Genomic DNA, 22,611 nt, shown 5'->3' with positions numbered 1-22,611 from the left:
CTTGTTTGTCTATGTTGCCTTTGTAGACTGCGGTGGGCGGTTATTAAGTCTCGACTCTCGAGGGATAAAAAGAAATATCACAAGATCCTCCATTTGGAATTTCACTAACAGCAACATGATTTTGGGAGACAAGGGTTTCCAAATCAACTTTCTTCTACGAAGACTCATGCACGAACTCCCTAAGTTGGTAGGAGGGGAAAAATATTAGGAGATAATAACCATCATCAAATCCAACTACCTCAACATGGTTGCTGACTTGTGATATCCATAGCAGGTAGACTTGTCTTTGAGAATTTGGAAAATCATGAGGAATTGGGACCCCAATATTTCTTCAATATATTGGTCTAATCTTAATAAACATGAACTTCAAAAGAAAAAAATTCTAGTCATGGAAGGGAGGGACTTGATCAGATGAGGATATAAACTAGTTAGGGAATTTACAGTTAAGGCAGCCTAATATTTGGTTTCCAACCATCATCATTTTCCCTCCTAATCAATATGGAAAAAAATATAAATAGAGAGTCTCTGGTCCAAGATATCCCATTTCATCTAGTTGTTGTAAAGGAATTAAGCCCTTACTTGGGACTAAATCATTTGCAAAGGATTTAAGGGACCATTTCTATGTTATCTATGCCACTTAAACAAGGAAACAATGGAGCACTTATTCAATTCATGCCACTCTCTGGAAGCTCTTTGGAAAAAGGTAGGACAATTATTTGGTCAATCTGATTGACACTCCTCAGACATCTTAAAAACAATCAAAGATTGGCAATATTTTTCCTTTCTTAATCCCATTGTTAATCAAGCTTAGTTGCTTCTCCCCATATTCATTCTTTGGCACACTTGGAAGGAGCAAAATCTTTGAATTTTCAAAATGCCTCCTCCTCGGTGAATTATGTTTGGTCCATAATTTTGCTTCAGATCAATGAAACTATCATACTTTCTCCATGGTCCTTGTATGACTAGTCCTCCTCTCCTTCATATATGCCCATTCTTGCCAAGCTCAACCAGTGATCTTCTTCCTCTCGCACACCCCCGCAATTCTCCTCCCCCTCTCTTTTGTCTCCCTGTTTGTAGACTCCTCCATATCTAGGTCTTTTTACTCTTAACTTCGATGTAGCATCCAAAAGAGACCCATGTATAGGTTGATATAAAGGTCTCTTCCGAGATAACACATTTCAAGCTCTTTTTGTGTTTGTAGGGCCAATGGGCTACAACGCCAATAATGTAACATAATTATTTGCGTTGAAAAAAGGTTTTGTAGTTTTCCATTCAACAAGGCATCTACAAACTCATGGTGGAAGGAGACTCTAGACTAGTCATTGCAATCCTTAAAAAATTACTTATTGGGGCCTATACTAAAATAATCACTTCAAATTGGAGGTTGGAAAACTACACAGAAATAATTTTCCTCCTCCTCCCCCTGCTTCCTATTATGATCCCTTCCCATGTTCACCAAGTTGGAAAAGAGGTAGTGGATTGCCTTGCCAATCAAGGGCACTCATAGGTTGATTTTCATATATCTTCTCCCTAGACAAGCATCACCCCATCATCTTAGCTAAACAATTATGCCACTCTAGTGACTAGAAATAATTAGAACCTAGATCAGTTGGGAAGCATGGTAAGGGGCCTTTATTCTTTCATTCAGGCCTTTTGTGTGTTATCTAACCACCCTTCCCTTAAGAAAAAATCAACCTGTTGTCCCACATGCCATGCCATCATGCACACTATAAGTGTGGTGCAACCATCCGCGAGGAAGGGAGTTGTTGTGATTGCAATCAAGCCCACTTTGGTGCCATACTCTTCCACCTCCTACCCTTGCAAATATATAAGAGGAAATCCAACAGATAATGAATGACATCATTTTAGGCAGAGATGAGTTTATGAATGCAAAGATATTGGCTTTTGTCACCAATTGGGTGTTGGACACTAGCCATCCCAGAGGAAGACAAAATAAATATTTCTACACTATTGAATTATACTGGCTTATCAAAGCCCTATTAGGGAAAGTCCTCTTGGAGAGAATGAAGCCAAAAAAAAAAATCTATAGTTAAATGATTTGCATGCAAAACAGAGAGACATGGCACATCGTTTCATCGGGATTTAAGCTAAACATATTGATCATTGTTTTCTTTATATTGCTTCTCATATTTTGGCAACACTACTAGTTTATATGGCTATTACTATGACTTTATATTATTATTTAGTTTCAGAGGTGGCTTTCATTGTGCAGAGTGTGAAGCCACCTTCACACTTTGCACAATGATATTTAAAATTCCTTCAAATGAGCTGAAATTGCAGAATCAAACTTACCAAATATAGCAATTGAGTCGCGGAAGCAAATAGAAATGCAACATAAGAAAACATAGGTACAACTTGTAGAAATGATTACAAAAATAGAGCATTCTCAAATAATGACAAAATGTGGGCCCCTTGTTATTATTATTGGATTTAATGTTTCATTCTATAGATATTGCAACAACTCCCCTTTGAGCTATAGGGTCCCTCTCGACCCAATTAATTATCAAAAAATAAAAATAAAAATCAAATAATTAGCTACACTCTAATTACCACTCTTGTTACCCTTTAATAAGAGTGGAATATGAATAGGCTTTGCTTTTAAGTGACATTTTTTTAAGTTTCTCGCAGATTTCTAACGAACTAAAACATTTGTGGTCACATCTTGATTTGTGTTGTTTAAACTAGTTTTTTTTATTGCATATATGAATTCACCAACATGAGCCTGAAAAAGTCCTCGACACTTTGATTGTGGAAAGTTCACTAGTCAAAATTATGATTTCATTAGATCCCTGAAATTCTAGACAAATTTACTCGGGAAAAAAACATAAAACTTTTCAAAAATAACATTTACAAACAATTAAATATCCTCTCTGGTAATTGCAAAAAAAATATTAAATATTTAATTAAAAGTAAAAAAGAAACATTTAAATAACCAAAAAAAAAATCAATTATTCGTCTCATCATTAAGGCATCTTTGGCTGATATTTCAATTTCTTTCACTTTTATGTGCACGTCCATCCATAAAGCGTGTTTCCCTTCTTTGATTTCATTATAGGCAAGTGGAAAGTTTTGTTTTTTTATCGTCGTGTTTCCCTTCTTTGATTTCATTATAGGCAAGTGGAAAGTTTTTTTTTTTGGTATCGTCTTGATAATCATCTGTGGATATTTTGAAAATAGTTTTAAATGGTTTATTTATTTTAGTGAAGAGTTTTTAAATGTAATTTTTGGAAAAAAAGTTTGTTTATTTTTTGATTTAATTTGTTTAAAATTTGGGAGGGATTTATTGAAATATCAAATTTGATAAGTGAATTTTTTATAATCTAAGTTTGTTGAAGATTTATTAGACTAAAAGTTTGAGGATATTAAATTTATATATATAATTAAAAAACCAGTTTAAATAATACAAATCAAAATTTAACCACAAATTTTTTAGCTAAATTCTAATAAAAAACTCTAAAAAAATCAAACTAAAAAACTACTTTCTTTACGCTTCCGTTAAATTTGTTCATTTTCCACCTCTGACCGGATCCTGGCATGATACATAAATCGACCCGTCGTCGATGATTTTGACTTTACTCTTTACTTTTTTTTCTTGTTTCTTGTGGACTTGTTTTTTTCAATTATTTCTTGTGGACTTGGTTTTTTCATGAATTCTGATCCGATGGTCTTCCATTTCGAAAGAAACCCAAAAAGTGGCTTGTTTGTCTACGCCTCCTTTGTAGACTGCGGCCGGTTGTTATAAAATCGTGAGTAAAACGAGTGGTGATATGAAAGGTTTTCGTGAAGATTCGATCAGGTAATTGCGTTTATTAATTCGTGATTGAAGTTAGAGATGGGATTGACTTGAACATTCTGGCTTTTATAGCTACAGAATGTGTGAAAAGAAAAATAGTTCATGTCTGTGTGGCGTGCTCTAACTCTGAAACATTTAGCTTTGCGGAGGTCATTCGGCTCTTCAAAGGGGGAAGATGGGCAAAATACCATCATCTGAATTTCGATTGAGATCGTTTAAATATCAATGGAGAGCATCTAAATCCCGATCGAGAACTCCCCTTGGAGCCGTGACTGGTCAATTGCGAGAATTACGTGACAATAGAGAAACGGCCCTCGGAGCCGTGACTGATCAACCGGGAGAAATATCTGGCGGCACAGAAATAACAAAATGGATAAGGAACAGAGCACTGGCTCTTCATATTCCACAGGAATCCTATGCTGATCCCAAATTGCAGTCCGTTGTATGCATATTTACAGTTCCTAACTTCCTCAAAGAGTTGAATATCAAAGCATATGTCCCTCAAGCTGTTTCGCTGGGTCCCTATCATTCCAACAGAGCAAATCTTTCTGGAATGGACGATCACAAAAAGAGAGCCCTGCGTAGAATGATGACGAGGTTCAATAATATGAGGGCGCCACTGATCCACATAATTTGGAGTTCTCCTTTCGTGCAATCGAGAAGATCTTCCAGGACGTGGGAAATATCAAGAACAGCTACGAAGAAGAAATTGAGTGCAAGCCAGAGTCCCTGGCTGTGATGCTTACTTTGGACGGTTGCTTCCTTCTCGAAATATTGAGGACTCTGGGAGGAGACGACTTAATCTGGGAAGGTAGTGATAAGTATGAACCTATTTTTGATAGAAATAGGATTTATTTTACTGGATTCGATATACTGAATGACATTTTGATGCTGGAAAATCAAGTCCCCTTCACAGTTCTCCGAAATCTACTCGAATTGGAGTTCAATTCGGTCAATAATGTGGAGGAATTTCTTTTGGATGTGGTGGTAAGAGTTCCAGGGACGAGGTTCTACCCTTTTGATTATGATCGGAAAGATATGGAAAGATGGTCCCGGCGGCTACCACATGGAAAAGCTCATCATTTTCTGGGATTGCTGCACAGCCTCATTGTGTCTCCACCTTCCGATGATGATAATGAGCGTGCAATTCCGATCGACAGCAACGGCAAGGAAAAATCAGGGAAGGACGACAGATGCATCCCTTCTGCAGTACAATTAAGTAATGTTTGTATCAAATTTGAGCGATGCAATGGAGGCATCAAGCAAATTTATTTTGATCGGAAGAAGGCTACAATCTTTCTTCCTCCAATCAATGTCACAGACCACACAGAGGTACTGTTCCGTAACTTAATTGCTCTTGAGGTATGCCAGGCCTCTGGAATCAATTACGTTACCAGCTACTTGAGTTTAATGAACAACTTGATCCACACGGAAGAAGACGTGGCTCTGCTCAGAAATAGCGGAATCCTTAAAAACTACCTTGGGAGTGACGCAGAGGTCGCAAGGCTCTTCAATTGTGTGTGCAGGGGAATCACTCTGTGCCCCAAAGGTGTCTTGGAGAAACTGCAAGATGATGTGATGGATCACTACAGCAATAAGTTGCGGGTGTTGATTGCCCAGTTTGTGGAGGAGCATTTATCACCGACCTGGAAAGTTGTAGGTATGTTAGCGATAGCAATTCTTGTACTGTTTCTCACGTTGTTGCAAACCATCTTCTCCATACTCCAAGTATACGGGTAGTCTCCAAGTATATAAGAGTACGGGTTAGGCATATTTCTGGTCATTTATAAGAGTATAGGATAGGCATATTAACAAATGTTTTATAGCTTGATGTAGCCTTCATTTTTATCCTTTTGTAACCTTATTATTCACGCTATCTAGATTGAAATTCTGTTGCACTATTCAAAACTATCTAAATGGCACTTCGGTTGGAGTATATGAAAATTAAGTTAATGAATTCTATGAATTGTTTATTGGTGGAAGTTCGTTTCATCTTATATGTAATTTCTATGGTGATCTTTCAGTAAGGAGAGAAACAGTCAGAGAACTTGGGTAATAACTTGTTTGAATTATTAATAGTGGTCAATCGGCAGGGTGGAAGCGTTGTCATTTCTGTTGAGTTCAATTGCAAATGTGTCAATATTTTAAAATTCAGTTGACAGAATTGAGGTTAAACCATTAATTTTATTTAATTGCATTAAAAGTTTAAAATATTTCTATTTTATATTTCTAAAAATTTATAATTAAAATAGAAATGATTAAGTATAATTTTTTCCATTAATCTTTTTATATAAACTATTTTAATATTAAATAATTAAATAATTTTTTATATTAAAATTATCTAAAATGTTTCACTATAGTGCTTTCTCCCTCTTCCGCCAATAATCTAATTTGAGGAATAGTTTTTCCAGAGATTTTCTATAATTATTTTACTCGTCAAACTAAGCCATAGATGTTTCCCTGCTAAATCATTTTAGAATAAGTTTTATTTCAAAATATTGGTTTGATATCTAGTTTTATTAACCTAAAAGCTTCCAATGTGACCAACAATCATTTTTTTCAAGTAACCTAAAAGCTTCTAGTTCGATAAACAATTATTTTTAATCTAAACATTTAGAGTTAAACAACCAGCAATTTTAAAAGTTAGACTTTTTTTTTCAAAATTAAACATTTAATTGTACAAATGAATTTGACCTTTTGTAATTTTTATTATTTTAATTCTGGAATAAAATATTTAATTGTATTAATATTGTTCATGAGTAAAACTATATTTTCCAGGTTGAATCATTAAATTTGGTATTGAAATTGAAATGAATGTTAAGCGTGTATTTTTGTGAAGTATGTTAAAGGTTTTTTACCTCAATAAAATGCACATCTCCACTTCATTTATTGTTCAGTCTGATTGATTCAAATTGTGCACTGTTTAATTAATTATTTTACACACTTTTGAATTATTATATGTTTACTTTGACCTTTAAATAATTTTGCTTCATTCATTTATTGCTCAATCTGATTGATTCAAATTGTAGACTGTTTATTCAATTATTTTACACACTTTTGAATTATTATATGTTTACTTTGACCTTTAAATAATTTTGCTTCAAGTTTCATATATGTTTTACTTGCATTATGTCAAAGTTGTGTATAGGTTTTGCTTCAGGTTCCTATTGAGTAGAACAATTTTCCTTTTAATTCAAAGCAATAGTTCCAACTCTTCACATAATTTTCAATTCGATAGGTTTTGTTATTGCAACGCTATTACACAAAAAATATGCAAGGGCAAATAATGACTATTTCTAATGAATGTTAAATTCAATCATTGTAATCACATTCTCACCAACTCAGCACTTTGGCTATTACACTCTCAAAATTTGTTCACACTCTCAAGAAATAAACACACGTTGCAAAATAAAACCAATCTATCACATCGTCACTCTTATTCAGAAAATAAGTGCAGTCACACATGAATTATAACTGAGGAAATAAATAAAAAAACTATAGTACCTTCCTAACTAGTGATCTGTGCTAAGAAAGAGGGCCCTTCCTTCCTAGGAGAGGCTAGTACACTATACAACACACAAGCTAGCCAACAGAAAGGTATGACACCACAAATGATTGCGAAATAACATCATAAGTAATGATGGTAGTTGGTAATTACTAATTTAGGATAAGTGTATTGTGCATTTGGCAGATGGTAATTACTGAATTTAGCTACAATCATAGTGTATTGTACAATACATACCATACACTCCTCCCCCAAATTAATTACAAAAGCCCTCCGCGGCATTTCCGACAAAAAAAAAACACATCCAATGCCATAATGAGGAGTAAAATAGGACGTTACAAAGGAAGCTAAAAAGGAAGCGAAAATAGATGCTAAAAACAATGCCATAACGAGGAGAAAATATGACATTGCACAAGAAGCTATACATGAAGCTACATTAGGAGCTAAGGAAGAGGTTAAGTTGGGTGTAATAGTTGGCGCTATTTTTTGTCGACTGTTTGTGATTGGCGAAAAAATTGCCAAATTAGCACCATCCTGATAAATAACGCCTATTTTTTTCAAAAAGGTGGAGAAAAGTACACTAAAATAGTTAATTGAAGCAAAAAACCAAGCTAAAGAAGAAGCTAATCACAAAGATTTTTTGTAGTGTATATACATATATTCTTAACTTTTTAATATATTAAATGTGTTTTAGAAGTATAATTTGTGTTAGAAGTATATTTTTTGATGAAATATTGAAATTTTATCATTTTATTTATTTGAGCATTATAGATTTAAAAATAAATTGATTGATATGAATATATTTAAATAATTTAATTAGCTTATATCTACTAAATTTTCTAAATATTACTAAATCTACAATCAAATTAAGTGTACACAAAATTTTCAATGGAAAATCACACAAACTACCAAAATGATTCCAAAAACCATACATCTCATCCATATAAATCCAAGTAGAGAAAAAATACTTAAGTGTCCTCGTAAAGGATCCCTAGGATATCCTTAGATATAGTACTGTTAATATATCTCTATATAGGGATAAGGATCCTAAAAGATATCCCTCAACCTCATATAATGCATGCATCTATAACCCCAAGGGTTAGCTCAATTGGTCAAGTCCTTGTTGTTAAGTCGTTGCCGATCGGGAGGTCACAGGGTCAATTCTCCTCGATTCCCTTGGGTTTAGGCCCTGATAGTCTGGCTGACAGGATTTAAAATATTCTCTCCAAGGTTGATCTGCCCATCCCTTTAAAATATTCCCTCCAAGGTTGATCTGCCCATCCCTTTAAAATATTCCCTCCAAGGTTGATCTGCCCATCCCTGGCTGACAGGATTTAAAATATTCCCTCCAAGGTTGATCTGCCCATCCCTTTAAAATATTCCCTCCAAGCTTGATCTGCCCATCCCTCAAGAATTGGCCTATGCACTATCCACAGAGTCACCAAGTTGGTTTAAACAACAAACATGCATAGGAACAAGTTTTTATATATAAATGAAACAAAAAATATAATAATCCAAAATAGCAATGTATTTTACTTTAAAAATACAAAAAAAAAAAAAAAAAAAAATCTATCTCGTCCCTTATAAGGACGAGGGTGTCTTTACATATTTATATGAGTAGGGTATTAGCTTGTTTCAAAAATAGAGCAATAGAAATCATTGAATTGGGCAAAGAAAATTTTAAAGATGAGAAATGATTTAAAGTGTGAAACTTTAGTGAATCTTATTAGTCCATAATATGCCAACTATAAAATGTTTAGCGATATTTTTGAAAATTATCCAAATTTCTAGTGGTTTTATGTAGTCTCCATACAATTTTGGCAATTTCTAAAGTAAAATATTTGTATTGTATAAAATTTGGGTGAATTATTTTCAGGAAAAATGGGAATTAGCGAATATTTTCTTTTTTGGAAAAAACATGGAAAGTTAGCCCATTTACAAAATTTAGCCCCGGAAAATGTCCTTGAAATGGGATTTACAATTTTCATTGCAATAGACATTGGATTACTATGATCTATGATTGAATGCAAATGTTTTCATATATAGTGACAATATATGTAATTGTTTCTTATCCAATTCATTAGTTCACATAGATGGTTGGTTTCTTGTCACGGGCAAGGGATGATTCAATGCTAGTGTTTGTTGCTCCCTTAAATAGATAGTTTTGGTTTCTTGTGTGGTGGCATGTTTTGATAAATGCATGTATACCTTCAGTTGAAGTCAGTTTTATGTTATTGGTTGGAGATGTCATATTTCAACCATGTGGAAAATGCTTTGTTCCAACCAACTTCTCATATGAAATCCGTGAACGAAACCTATACTGACATGCTAGAGATGCTTTACATGTTATCTTAGCAAGCCTCACAAATCTTGACAAAATGTTTACACCTAGAAAGCTGTGATTTCTCTAAATGTTTTGTAGATCTAGAGTTAAGATAGACCTATACTAATTCTTAATAATATAATTTATATTTATATAAATTTCACAACCCTATACATAAAAATATTCTTATTTTTAATTTTATTAAAATCTTAATATATATATAAATTTAATATTTTAATGACATATTCATCATATAAACATATAATTTTAAAAAAGATAAAAAATAAAAAAATATTTACTTTTATATGTTTATTAATTAAATTCAAATATGAAATTCTAAAATATAATGATTGTGAATATGCAACATTATCATCATTATGAAATATATATCATTATAAATTTATCTTAACATAATATATATTAACACTTTTTTTCGAAAAAAATTATTTATAATTTTATTATTAAATATAAAATTACAATAAAACAAATTAACTGGAATAAATTTTTACTGTGTTTTATTTTCAACTACTTTTTTAATTAAGTTATTGTTATTATTATTATACTAACATCTCTTTTATTAAACTGTAAAATGCAGCTGGACCCAATTAATTAGGAAAGAAACGAAAAGCAAATAATTAATTAGAGTCATTACCACACTGTTGTTTGTTGTTACTTAAAAGTGTGGAATATGAATATGGTAATTCCGTTTTGCAATAAAAGCGATAACGATGATATTATTAAGTATTTAATTTACTAGTAAAAGCAACCATTTAGTTGACAAAACGATGTTAATTATTGGTGTCATCATTAAGGCATTATCTTTGCTAATATTTCAATTTCTTTCACTTTTATGTCCACGTCCATCCAGTGAAGTGCTCTTCATTTATGTAGCACGTGTTTCTCTTTGACTTCATTACATGCAAGTGGAAAGTCATGTTTTCTGTATCGTTTCTACTTATTTTGAAAATAGTTTTGTATTGTTTGCTTATTTCTGAGTGCTTCCGTTTCATTTTCCATGCCTATTTGATGAGTCATTTGTCCGACTGGATTTTGGCGTGAGACATAAATACCATAGTTATAAGTCAAAGTCGAGGAGAGGTCGATTTTTGACTTTATTCTTTTCGCTCTCTTTTTTTAATTCTTTTTGAACTTGTTTTTTTGAATTATTTCCGGTGCCATTGTTTTTTCTATGAATTCTGATTAGATAATCTTTCTTTCGAAAGAAATTCAAAAAGTGGTTAGTTTGTTTACGCTGCCAAGGTTGGAATTTCAAAACAGAGTAACTCATTAAATTTGACAGTTTTCGCATCTCTCTACCTGTGTTCATCTTTTTAGCAAAGAATCTTGACGGTTGTTAGAGTCCTATAATAATAGGATTCAAAATTTTGAATTAACTATATTAAGTCTTGTAATATTGTACATACCTTTGCTTTTCTGCAAATGTTTTGCCATATTAAAAAAAATAAAGAGGATATGTCCTAAAAGAACAATCAAAGAACAAAAAGAAAGAAAAAGATCAAAAAAGTAAAAAATATGAACCCCAAAAAGAGATAAGAATAGATCATGAAAATGTGCAAATTCAAATGCCACTACCTTTTACTTTATTTTGCAAAATAAGATTGTGTGCAGCGTGTCAAAAATGTCACAATCCATCATGGTCAAATAGTTTAATCTTGATTCATTCATGCTTTAAATTTCATGTTGATAGATAGGGAATAAAGATCTGTCGAAATTGTTCAATTTTGGAATATTAGTAGTTAGGTAGAAAATAATAATGAGCTCATCCGCGTAATATGAGCCATTGGAAATTATAAGGTTAGAATTAGATAGTTTGTTTATCAAAAGAAAAAGAAATGAAGGGTTAGCAAGCTCAAATGCACCCACTAAATGAAGAAAAAATGCTAGGGTAAATAAAGAGTAGGTAGAAGAAGTTTTGCAAGTGCACAAGTTTGCTAAGTCACAAAGCACTTTCATCATGCTTAATCCTATTTTTTATGTGGTGGAGGAATTGTTAAAGACAAATGGCATTCACTAAGAAGCTTATTTACTAATTTCTCCTCATCTCACTAGACCCCCCAAATACTTAGTTTATTAATTTCCCCTCAATATCCCTTCATTACTTGCAAAAACCATTTCCCTTCATTTTGACCTTTTATCCCTTTGTTTCACACGTTTCTCTAGACATTACCCTTTAAAAATCATCCCCCTTTCGCAAAACCCCTTTCCCTAATGTGAAACCCATTTCCATCACAAATAATACATTCCCCCCTTATTAATTTCCTTTTTTCCCCTTAAAAACCCACTTTATAATCCCCCACGTTATAAATCCCCAACACCCTTTAACTCACCAAACCTTGGTGTATAGTTAAAATCCTCCGCCATATAAACCCATGGTCCCCACCTTTATTAACCCATTGCTTATATTCAAAATCTCGTGATTACCTGTTAATTAATCACATTTCATTGTAATTAAACCTTGGGCCCCGCCAACCACATCCCCACTCTGTCCGGGCAACTTCACCACGTGATATCCCTCCGATCTCCCACCCCTAGATCCAATGACGCATATCAATATCACGCAAATTCACAATCTGACAGTTAACGGTCCAAAGGCATGCGAGATTCACAGGTGGGACAACTATTTCGTCAATCTGATTGACACTCCTCAGACATCTTAAAAACAATCAAAGATTGGCAAGGTTTTTCCTTTCTTAATCCCATTATTAATCAAGCTTAGTTGCTTCTCCCATATTCCTTTTTTGGCACACTTGGAAGGAGTAGAATCTTTGAATTTTACAAAATGCCTCCTCCTCGGTGAATTATGTTTGGTCCATAATTTTGCTTCAGATCAATGAAACTATCATACTTTCTTCGTGGTTCTCCTCTCCTTCATAAATGCCCATTCTTGCTAAGCTCAACCTATGATCTTCTTCGTCTCTCACACACCCCAATTCTCCTCCCCCTCTCTTTTGTCTCCTTGTTTGTAGTCTCCCCCATATCTAAGTCTTTTTAAGCTTAACTTCGATGTAGCCTCCAAAAGAGACCCATGTATAGGTTGATATAAAGGTCTTTTTCGAGATAACACAGGTCAAGCTCTTTTTGGGTTTGTAGGGCCAATGGGCTATAACGGCAATAATGTAACATAATTCTTTGTGTTGGGAAAAAGTTTTGTAGTTTTCCATTCAACAAGGCATCTACAAACTCATAGTGGAAGGAGACTCTAGACTTGTCATTGCAATCCTTAAAAAATTACTCATTGGGGCCTCTACTAAAATTATCACTTCAAATTGGAGGTTGGAAAACTACATAGAAAGAATTTGCCTCCTCCTCCCCCTGCTTCCTATTATGAACCCTTCCCATGTTCACCAAGTTGGAAAAAAAGTAATGGATTTCCTTGCTAATCAAGGGCACTCACAGGTTGATTTTCATATATCTTCTCCCTAGACAAGCCTCATCCCATCATCTTAGATAAACAATTATGCCACTCTAGTGACTAGAAACAATTAGAACCTGGATCAGTTGGGAAGCATGGTAAGGGGCCTTTTTTCTTTCATTCAGGCCTTTTGTGTGTTAGCTAACCGCCCTTCTCTTAGGAACAGATCAACCTATCGTCCCACCATGCGATGCCATCGTGCAGACAATAAGTGTGGTGCAACCATCCACGAGGAAGGGAGTTGTTGTGATTGCAATCAAGCCCACTTTGGTGCCACACTCTTCCACCTCCTACCCTTGCAAACATACAAGAGGAAATCCAACAAATAGTGAATGACGTCATTTTAGGTAGAGATGAGTTTACGAATGCAAAGATATTGTCTTTTGTAACCGATTGGGTGTTGGACGCTGGCCATCCTAGAGGAAGACAAAATAAATATTTCTACAATATTGAATTATACTAGCTTATCAAAGCCCTATAAGGGAAAGTCCTCTTGGAGAGAATGAAGCCAAAACAAAATTTCTATAGTTAAATGATTTGCATGAAAAACACAAAGACATGGCACATCGTTTCATCGGGATTTAAGTTAAACATATTGATCATTGTTTTCTTTATATTGTTCTTGATATTTTGTCAACAATACTAGTTTATATTGCTATTACTACGACTTTATATTATTGTTTAGTTTTAGAGGTGGCTTTCATTGTGTAGAGTCTGAAGCAACCTTCACACTTTGCACAATGATATTTAAAATTCCTTCAAACGAGCTGAAATTGCAGAATCAAACTTACCAAATATAGCAATTGATTCATGGAAGCAGGTAGAAATGCAACATAAGCAAACATAGGTACGACTTGTAGAAATGATTACAGAAATAGAGCATTCTCAAATAATGACAAAATGTGGGCCCCTTGTTATTATTATTGGATTTAATGTTTCATTCTATAGATATTGCAACAACTCCCCTATGAACTATAGGGCCCCTCTAGACCCAATTAATTATCAAAAAATAAAAAATAAAATAACTAACTACACTCTAATTACCACTCTTGTTACCCTTTAACAAGAGTGAATATGATTTGCTTTTAAGTGACATTTTTTGAAGTTTCTGGCAGATTTATAACCGACTAAAACATTTGTGGTCACATCTTGATTTGTGTTGTTTAAAGTTTTTTTATTGCATATATGGATTCACCAATACCAACCTGAAAAACCCCTAGACACTTTGATTGTGCAAAGTTCACTCGTCAAAATTATGATTTCATTAGATCCCTCTAAAATTCTAGACAAATTTACTCGGAACAAAAAACAAAAAAACACCCAAAAAAATAATAATAATAATAATAATAATTTAAAACATAACATTTAAAAACAATTCAATATTCTATCTTGTAATTGCAAAAAAAATTAATATTTAATTAAAGGTCAAAAAAACATTCAGATAACCAAAACAAGATCAATTATTCGTCTCATCATTAAGGCATCTTTGGCTGATATTTCAATTTCTTTCACTTTTATGTGCACGTCCATCCATTTAGGGGCTTTTGATTCAACTAAACCGTGTTTCCATTCTTTGATTTCATTATACGCAAGTGGAAAGTTATGTTTTTTCTTGTATCGTCTTGATAATCATCTGGGGATATTTTGAAAGTAGTTTTAAATTGTTTCTTTGTTTTAGTGAAGAGTTTTTAATTGTAATTTTTTGATTTAATTTGTTTAGAATTTGGAAATATTGAAATAATAAGTATTTCATTATATGCAAGTGGAAAGTTATGTTTTTTCTTGTATCGTCTTGATAATCATCTGGGGATATTTTGAAAGTAGTTTTAAATTGTTTCTTTGTTTTAGTGAAGAGTTTTTAATTGTAATTTTTTGATTTAATTTGTTTAGAATTTGGAAATATTAAAATAATAAATTTGATAAGTGAATTTTTTATAATCTAAATGTTTTTAGGATTTTTTAGGGTAAAGTTTTTGGGATACTAAATTTATATATATAATTAAAAAACCAATTTAAATAATACAAATCAAAATTTAACCACAAACTTTTTCACTAAATTTTAATAAAAAAACTCTAAAAAATACACTAAAAAACTACTTTCTTTACTCTTCCGTTAAATATTTTAATTTTCCACCTCTGACTAGATCATGGCATGATACATAAATCGACCCATCGTCGTCGATTTTGACTCTACGCTTTTACCTTTTTTTCCTTGTTTCTTCTGGACTTGTTTTTTTCAATTATTTCTTGTGGCCTTGGTTTTTCCATGAATTCTGGTTTTTCCATGAATTCTGATCCGAAGAAATCCATAAAGTGGCTTGTTTGTCTACGCCTCCTTTGTAGACTGCGGCCGGTTGTTATAAAGTCGTGAGTAAAACGGGTGGTGATATGAAAGGTTTTCGTGAAGATTCGAGATTGAAGTTAGAGATGGTATTTTTCATGGCATTCACGAAGGATTATTGACTTAACATTCTGGTTTTTATTGTCCATAACAAAAGCTGCAGAATGTGTAAAAATAAAAATAGTTCATATCTGTGTGGCGTGCTCTAACTCTGAAACATTTAGCTTTGCGGAGGTCATTCGGCTCTTCAAAGGGTAAGATGGGCAAAATACCATCGTCTGAATATCGATTGAGATCGTTTAAATATCAATTGAGAGCATCTAAATCCCGATCGAGAACCCCCCTTGGAGCCGTGACTCGTCAATTGCGAGAATTACCTGACAATAGAGAAACGGCCCTAGGAGCCGTGACTGAACAACCGGGAGAAATACCTGGCGGTACAGAAATAACAAAATGGATCAGGAACAGAGCATTGGCTCTTCATATTCCACAGGAATCCTATGCTGATCCCAAATTGCAGTCCGTTGTATGCATATTTACAGTTCCTAACTTCCTCAAAGAGTTGAATATCAAAGCATATGTCCCTCAAGCTGTTTCTCTGGGTCCCTATCATTCCAACAGAGCAAATCTTTCTGGAATGGACCATCACAAAAAGAGAGCCCTGCGTAGAATGATGACGAGGTTCAATAATATGAGGGGCGCCACTGATCCAGATAATTTGGGCTTCTCCTTTCGTGCAATCGAGAAGATCTTCGAGGACGTGGGAAATATCAAGAACAGCTACGAAGAAAAAATTGAGTGCAAGCCAGAGTGCCTGGCTGTGATGCTTACTTTGGACGGTTGCTTCCTTCTGGAAATATTGAGGACTCTGGGTGGAGACGACTTAATCTGGGAAGGTAGTGATAAGTATGAACCTATTTTTGATAGAAATAGGATTGATTTTACCGGATTCGATATACTGAATGACATTTTGATGCTGGAAAATCAAGTCCCCTTCACAGTTCTCCGAAGGCTACTCGAATTGGAGTTCAATTCGGTCAATAATGTGGAGGAATTTCTTTTGGATGTGGTGGTAAGAGTTCCACGGACGAGGTTCTACCCTTTTGATTATGATCAGAAAGATATGGAAAGATGGTCCCGGCGGCTACCAGATGGAAAAGCTCATCATTTTATGGGATTGCTGCACAGCCTCATTGTGTCTCCACCTTCCGATGATGATAATGAGCGTGCTATTCCGATCGACAGCAACGGCAAGGAAAAATCAGGGAAGGACGACAGATGCATCCCTTGTGCAGTAGAATTAAGTAATGTTGGTATCAAATTTCAGCGATGCAATGGAGGCATCAAGCAAATTTATTTTGATCGGAAGAAGGCTACAATGTTTCTTCCTCCAATCAATGTCACGGACCACACAGAGGTACTGTTCCGTAACTTAATTGCTCTTGAGATATGCCAGGCCTCTGGAATCAATTACGTTACCTGCTACTCAAGTTTGATGAACAACTTGATCCAAACGGAAAAGGACGTGGCTCTGCTCAGAAATAGCGGAATCCTTAAAAACTACCTTGGGAGTGACGCAGAGGTCGCAAGGCTCTTCAATTGTCTGTGCAGGGGAATCACTCTGTGCCCCAAAGGTGTCTTGGAGAAACTGCAAGATGATGTGATGGATCATTACAGCAATAAGTTGCAGGTGTTGATTGCCCAGTTTGTGGAGGAGCATTTCTCACCGACCTGGAAAATTGTAGGTATGTTAGCGATGGCAGTTCTTGTACTGTCTCTGACCCTGTTGCAAACCATCTTCTCCATACTCCAAATATACAAGTAGCCTCCACGCTGTTTTATTCTTTGCTCTCAAATGTCCTTCATAAATGATTTCTGGTAATTTATAAATGTTTTGTATCCTGATGTAGCCTTTTTGGCCAGTATTCACGCGATTTTGTTCGACTTCCCGATGGCTACAGCAATCAGCCTTTCTGTTCCATAAACAATTATTTTTAATCTAAACGTTTAGAGTTAAACAATTTTTAAATGTTAGATTTTTTTTTGTTTTAGATTTTTATTTTGTGGGTCAAAATAAACATTTAATGGCACAAATGGATTTGATATTTTGAATTTTTTATTATTTTAATTCTGGAATAAAAATATTTAATTGTATTAATATTGTTTATGAGTAAAATTATATGGAGCTGTCTATAATGCGACTTTTTGGAGATTCCAGTGACGGAATCTGGCAGAAGAAATTGAGGTTAAATCTTGATTTGCATATTTGGATTCAGCACCCTGGAAAACCCATGGGACGCTTTCATTGTGCAGAAACTAGCTATCAAATTTGCGATTCCAATAAATTCCTGCCGGATTTCAACCGGAAAAACCCACCGGGAAGGCTTTCAAAAAGTCCCGTTATAAACAACTGCAAATTATATTTTCCAAGTTGAATTATTGAATTTGCTTTTGAAATGAAGGTTGAGCCTGCATTTTTACGAGTCAAAATTCTTTTACTTCACTAACACACTTTTGGGTTATTATATGTTAACATTGACCTTTAAATAATTTTGGTTCAAGTTTTATATATGTTTACTTTATTATGTCAAAGTTGTGTATAGGTTTTGCTTCTAACTTCCGGTTGAGTAGAACAATTTTCCTGTTAATTTAGAGCAATAGTTCCAACTCTTCACATAATTCTGAATCTGATAGGTTTTGTTATTGCAATGTTATTACACAAAATATATGCAAGGGAAAATGATGACTATTGCTAACTAATGTTAAACTCAATCATTGTAATCACACTTTGAGCAACTCAACACTCTGGGTATTACACTCTCAAACCTTGTTCATACTCTCAAGAAATGAACACACGTTGCAAAATAAAACCACTCTATCACATTGTCACTCTTATTCAGAAAATAAATGCACTCCTGGAAACCATTCTCTCAACAAATATTGAAACACACATTCAAATGAAATGAACACACCATCAAACTATAATAGAATTTAAATTACTTTAACACTAACAAAGAGATTGGTCCATGACCTTTGTTGTTACAAAACACAAAGGTTAGAATTATGCAATCATTAAAGCATGAACAAAACTAATAATAACACTAACAACACTCACACATGAATTATAATTGAGCAAATAAATAAATAAAACTATAGTACCTTCCTAACTAGTGATCCTTGCTAAGAAAGAGGGTCATTCCTTCCTAGCAATGCTCACACATGAATTATAATTGAGCAAATGAATAAAAAACTATAGTACATTCCTAACTAGTGATCCCTACTAAGAAAGAGGGCCCTTCCTTCCTAGCAGAGGCTAGTACACTATACAACACACAAGCTAGTCAATAGAAAGGTATGGCACCACAAATGATTGTGAAATAACAACATGAGTAACGATGGTAGTTGGTAATTACTAATTTAGGATAAGTGTATTGTGCATCTCCCAGATGGTATTCACCGAATTTAGCTACAATCATAGTGTATTGTACGATACATATTGTACACTCCTCCCCCAAATTAATTACAAAAGTCTGACAAAAAAAATTCGCATATAATGCCATCACGAGGAGTAAAATAGGACATTACAGAGGAAGCTAAAAAAGAAGTGAAAATAGGCACTAAAAACAATGTCATAACGAGAAGCAAAATATGACGTTATAGAAGAAGCTATACATGAAGCTACATTAGGAGGTAAGGAAGAGGTTAAGTTGGGTGTAATAGTTGGCGCTATTTTTTGCCCACTGTTTATGATTGGTGAAAAAATTGCCAAATTAACACCATCTTGATAAATAACACCTATTTTTTAAAAAAAGGTGGAAAAAAGTACACTAAAATAATTAGTTGAAACAAAAAAACTAACTAAAGAAGAAGCTAATCACACAGATTTATTCTATTATATATATATGTTTTTAACATATTAAACCTGTTTTTATATTAAAAATATAATTTTTGTTAGAAGTATAATTTTTGATAAAATATTGAAATTTTATCATTTTATTTATTTGAGCATTATAAATTTTAAAATAAATTTATTGATATGAATATATTTAAATAATTTACTTAATTCATACTTAATTTAAATATTGCTAAATTGTACACAAAATATTCAATAAAAAAATCACACAAACTACTAAAATGAGACAAATCACACAAACTACTAAAATGGGACATCTCATCCATTTAGGAAAAAAAATCACACAAACTACTAAAAAATCACACAAACTACAAACTACTAAAATGAGACATCTCATGCATATCAATCCAAGTAGAAAAAAATTAATTAAGTATCCTGGTAAAACATCCCTAAAATATCTATATATCTATATATAGATATAGGGATAGGGATCCTAAAAAAAAATATCCCTCAACCTCATATAATGCACGCATGTATAAAATATAAAAATGAAGTGCAAACAATAGGTCTAACTCCTTACCTCAAGAGAGCCCCTCAAGAATTGGCCTATGCACTATCGAGAGAGTCACCAAGTTCGTTTAAACAACAAACATGCATAGGAACAAGTTTTTACATATAAATAAACAAAAATATAATAATGCAAAAGAGCAATGTAATTTACCTTAGGTGTCTTTACATATTTATTTGAGTAGGGTAGGTAGGGTATTAGCTTGTTTCAAAAATAGAGATAGAAATCATTGAATTAGGTAGAGAAATTTTTAAAAATGTGAGTTGATTTAAAGTGTGAATTTTTAGTGAATCTTATTAGTTTTAATATACAAACTATAAAATGTTTAGCGATATTTTTGAGAAATTATCCAAATTTCTAATGGTTTTATATAGCCTCCATATAATTTTGGCAATTTCTAAGGTAAAATATTTGTATGGTATAAAATTTGGGTGAATTATTTTAAGTGAAGATGGGAATTAGCGAATCTTTTTTTTTTGGAAAAAATATGGAAAATTAGCCCATTTACAAAATTCAACCCTGGAAAATGTCCTTGAAATGGGATTTACAATTTTCATTGCAATAGACATTGGATTACTATGATCTATGATTGAATGCGATTGTTTTCATATATAGTGACAATATGTACAATTGTTGCTTATCCAATTCATTAGTTCACATAGATGTTTGTTTTCTTGTCACAGGCAAGCGATGATTCAATGCTAGTGTTTGTTGCTCCCTCAAATAGATAGTTTTTGTTTCTTGTGTGGTGGCATGTTTCGATAAATGCATGTATACCTTCAGTTGAAGTCGGTATTATGTTATTGGTTGGAGATGTCCTATTTCAACCATGTGGAAAATGCTCTGTTCAAACCATCTTCTCATACGAAATCCCTGACAGAAACCTAGACTGACATGCTAGAGATGCTTTACAAGTTATCTTAGCAAGCCTCACAAAACTTGAGCAAATGTTTACACCTAGAAAGAGGTGATTTCTCTAGATACTTCTTAAAACTAGAATTAAGATGGACCTATACTAGTTCTAAATAATATTATTTATATTTATATAAATTTCACATCTCTATACATAGAAATATTCTAATTTTTAATTTTATTAAAATCTTGATTATATATATATATATATATATATAAAATTATAATTTAATGTTTTAATGAGATATTCACTATACAAATATATATATGAAATTCTCAAATATTATTATTATTATTATTATTATAATATAGATATATATATAAAGTTTTTATATATTTATTAGTTATATGTTATGAAATATGAATTATTATAAATTTATTTTAATATAATATATATATTATGGATTTTTTTTCAAAAAATTGTTTAATTGTTTATAATTAAATGAAATAGATTTATTATTTTTACTATATTTTATTTTATTTTACTATTTTATTTTCAAAATACTTGGAAGACATAAACATACATAGTAGGACAAGTAATTGTATATTGAATATTACATAAGAATTAATGAGATTATTACAATGAGGGTGAGGGCCTGCTTATATACTCTAAGTAGGTACCTCTTCACCAACGGTTATGTCCATAGGGACATACCTTTTCATTAAATAGTTACTAATTAATCATTATTTATTATTATTATTATAGTTTTACATTGTTTGTATTATTTTATATATATTTTTATTCATAACATTTCCTTCCTCTTCAAAAAGATTTGTCCTCAAAGCTTACTGATCAAAGGGATTGATCTATTTTCCTGTTTCAAATGTGTTTTTGTCTCTGAACTTTCATCTTCGTTGATACAAGTCAATATGATGCTTTGAGTGATAAAAAAAAAATAGACTGAGAATGGATCAGACCATCCTAGATTAACCATATGTGGAATGTTCTAATCACTAGACTTTTGTAATGAATTGTTATCATAAGACTGGATCCTGCAAACTGCAGTATTCCTTGGAACATAAACCTCTTGCTTCCATTCTGAATGGTTCAAATTTGTAGATTGACTAAGTTGGCTACTCTTTTGATTTAGATTTCGATAAGGAACTCTTGCAATTTGATCTTTCCCTAATTTGTTTGTGGTGATTTTCTAATTTACCTGTTAAAAATAACAACAAGAAAATCTTAATCTAATTTGTCCTTGGATTAAATTGGGAATTAAATTGTAATTCTATTCTCATAGCAACTTGTAACAGTTAACTAAGTTAAGTTGACTTAGTTGGCTCAGTAAATTCGAGTTGCAAGTCAGCTAGAGTCCTGTAGAGTGATCCCTAAATTTTAGGGGCCCGAGTTGAGTTCTTATTGAGATGTAATTATTTAATTTAGTTTAACTGAGTTAAATTCAGTTAAACTAGTTCTAACCGAGTTAAATTCAATTAAACTAGTTCTAACCATTGGTGGAACTAGTAAGTGGTCAAGTGAATTAAATTGGATTTAATTCACATGACAGTGATCAATCAGATAACCGATAATTCACTCAAAATAACTAATGCATATTAGTTCAGATGAAGACCCAGTCAATATTATAGATCAGGGACAGTGTAGTATCAGTTGTAAATTAATCTAAATTAAACAGGTGATGCATGCAATCAATAAAAGGCCTATGGATGGAATGCACAATTATGAGTGAGGAATTTCTCAATTACATATGGGCTAATTTCTTTGGAAACTTTGCAATGAAATAGGGGCTTGGTAGGCAAGATATTTGGCTAAGTATTGGCTTGAGATGGTTTGTACTTGTGTAGAGATTGTTTGGGTTGAAAAAGAATTGTATTTTCTTCTCAGATCTTCTAGTTAATGCAAT

At 33.0% G+C, this 22,611-nt stretch overlaps 2 protein-coding genes across 2 annotated transcripts; both read left to right on the top strand.

Annotated features, from left to right (window-relative positions):
• Positions 1-4,552: 4,552 nt before the first annotated feature.
• Positions 4,553-5,554, top strand: LOC149139826 (putative UPF0481 protein At3g02645). Its single transcript, XM_089450831.1, has one exon. The coding sequence runs from the start codon at positions 4,553-4,555 to the stop codon at positions 5,552-5,554; it is 1,002 nt and encodes a 333-aa protein (XP_089306957.1).
• A 9,880-nt stretch (positions 5,555-15,434) lies between these two features.
• LOC149139825 (putative UPF0481 protein At3g02645) lies at positions 15,435-17,465 on the top strand. Its single transcript, XM_089449255.1, has one exon. It carries the CDS (start codon positions 15,676-15,678, stop codon positions 17,239-17,241), a length of 1,566 nt encoding a protein of 521 aa, XP_089305381.1. The 5' UTR covers positions 15,435-15,675; the 3' UTR covers positions 17,242-17,465.
• The last annotated feature ends 5,146 nt before the right edge of the window (positions 17,466-22,611 follow it).

The sequence above is a fragment of the Pinus tabuliformis genome, chromosome X (genome assembly GCF_031772625.1).
Source record: "Pinus tabuliformis cultivar Carrire ecotype Pingquan chromosome X, CPIR1, whole genome shotgun sequence".
NCBI classification, from domain to species: Eukaryota; Viridiplantae; Streptophyta; class Pinopsida; order Pinales; family Pinaceae; genus Pinus; species Pinus tabuliformis.
Note: the sequence above shows the minus strand (reverse complement) of the source record. Positions and strands in the feature narration are given on the sequence as shown.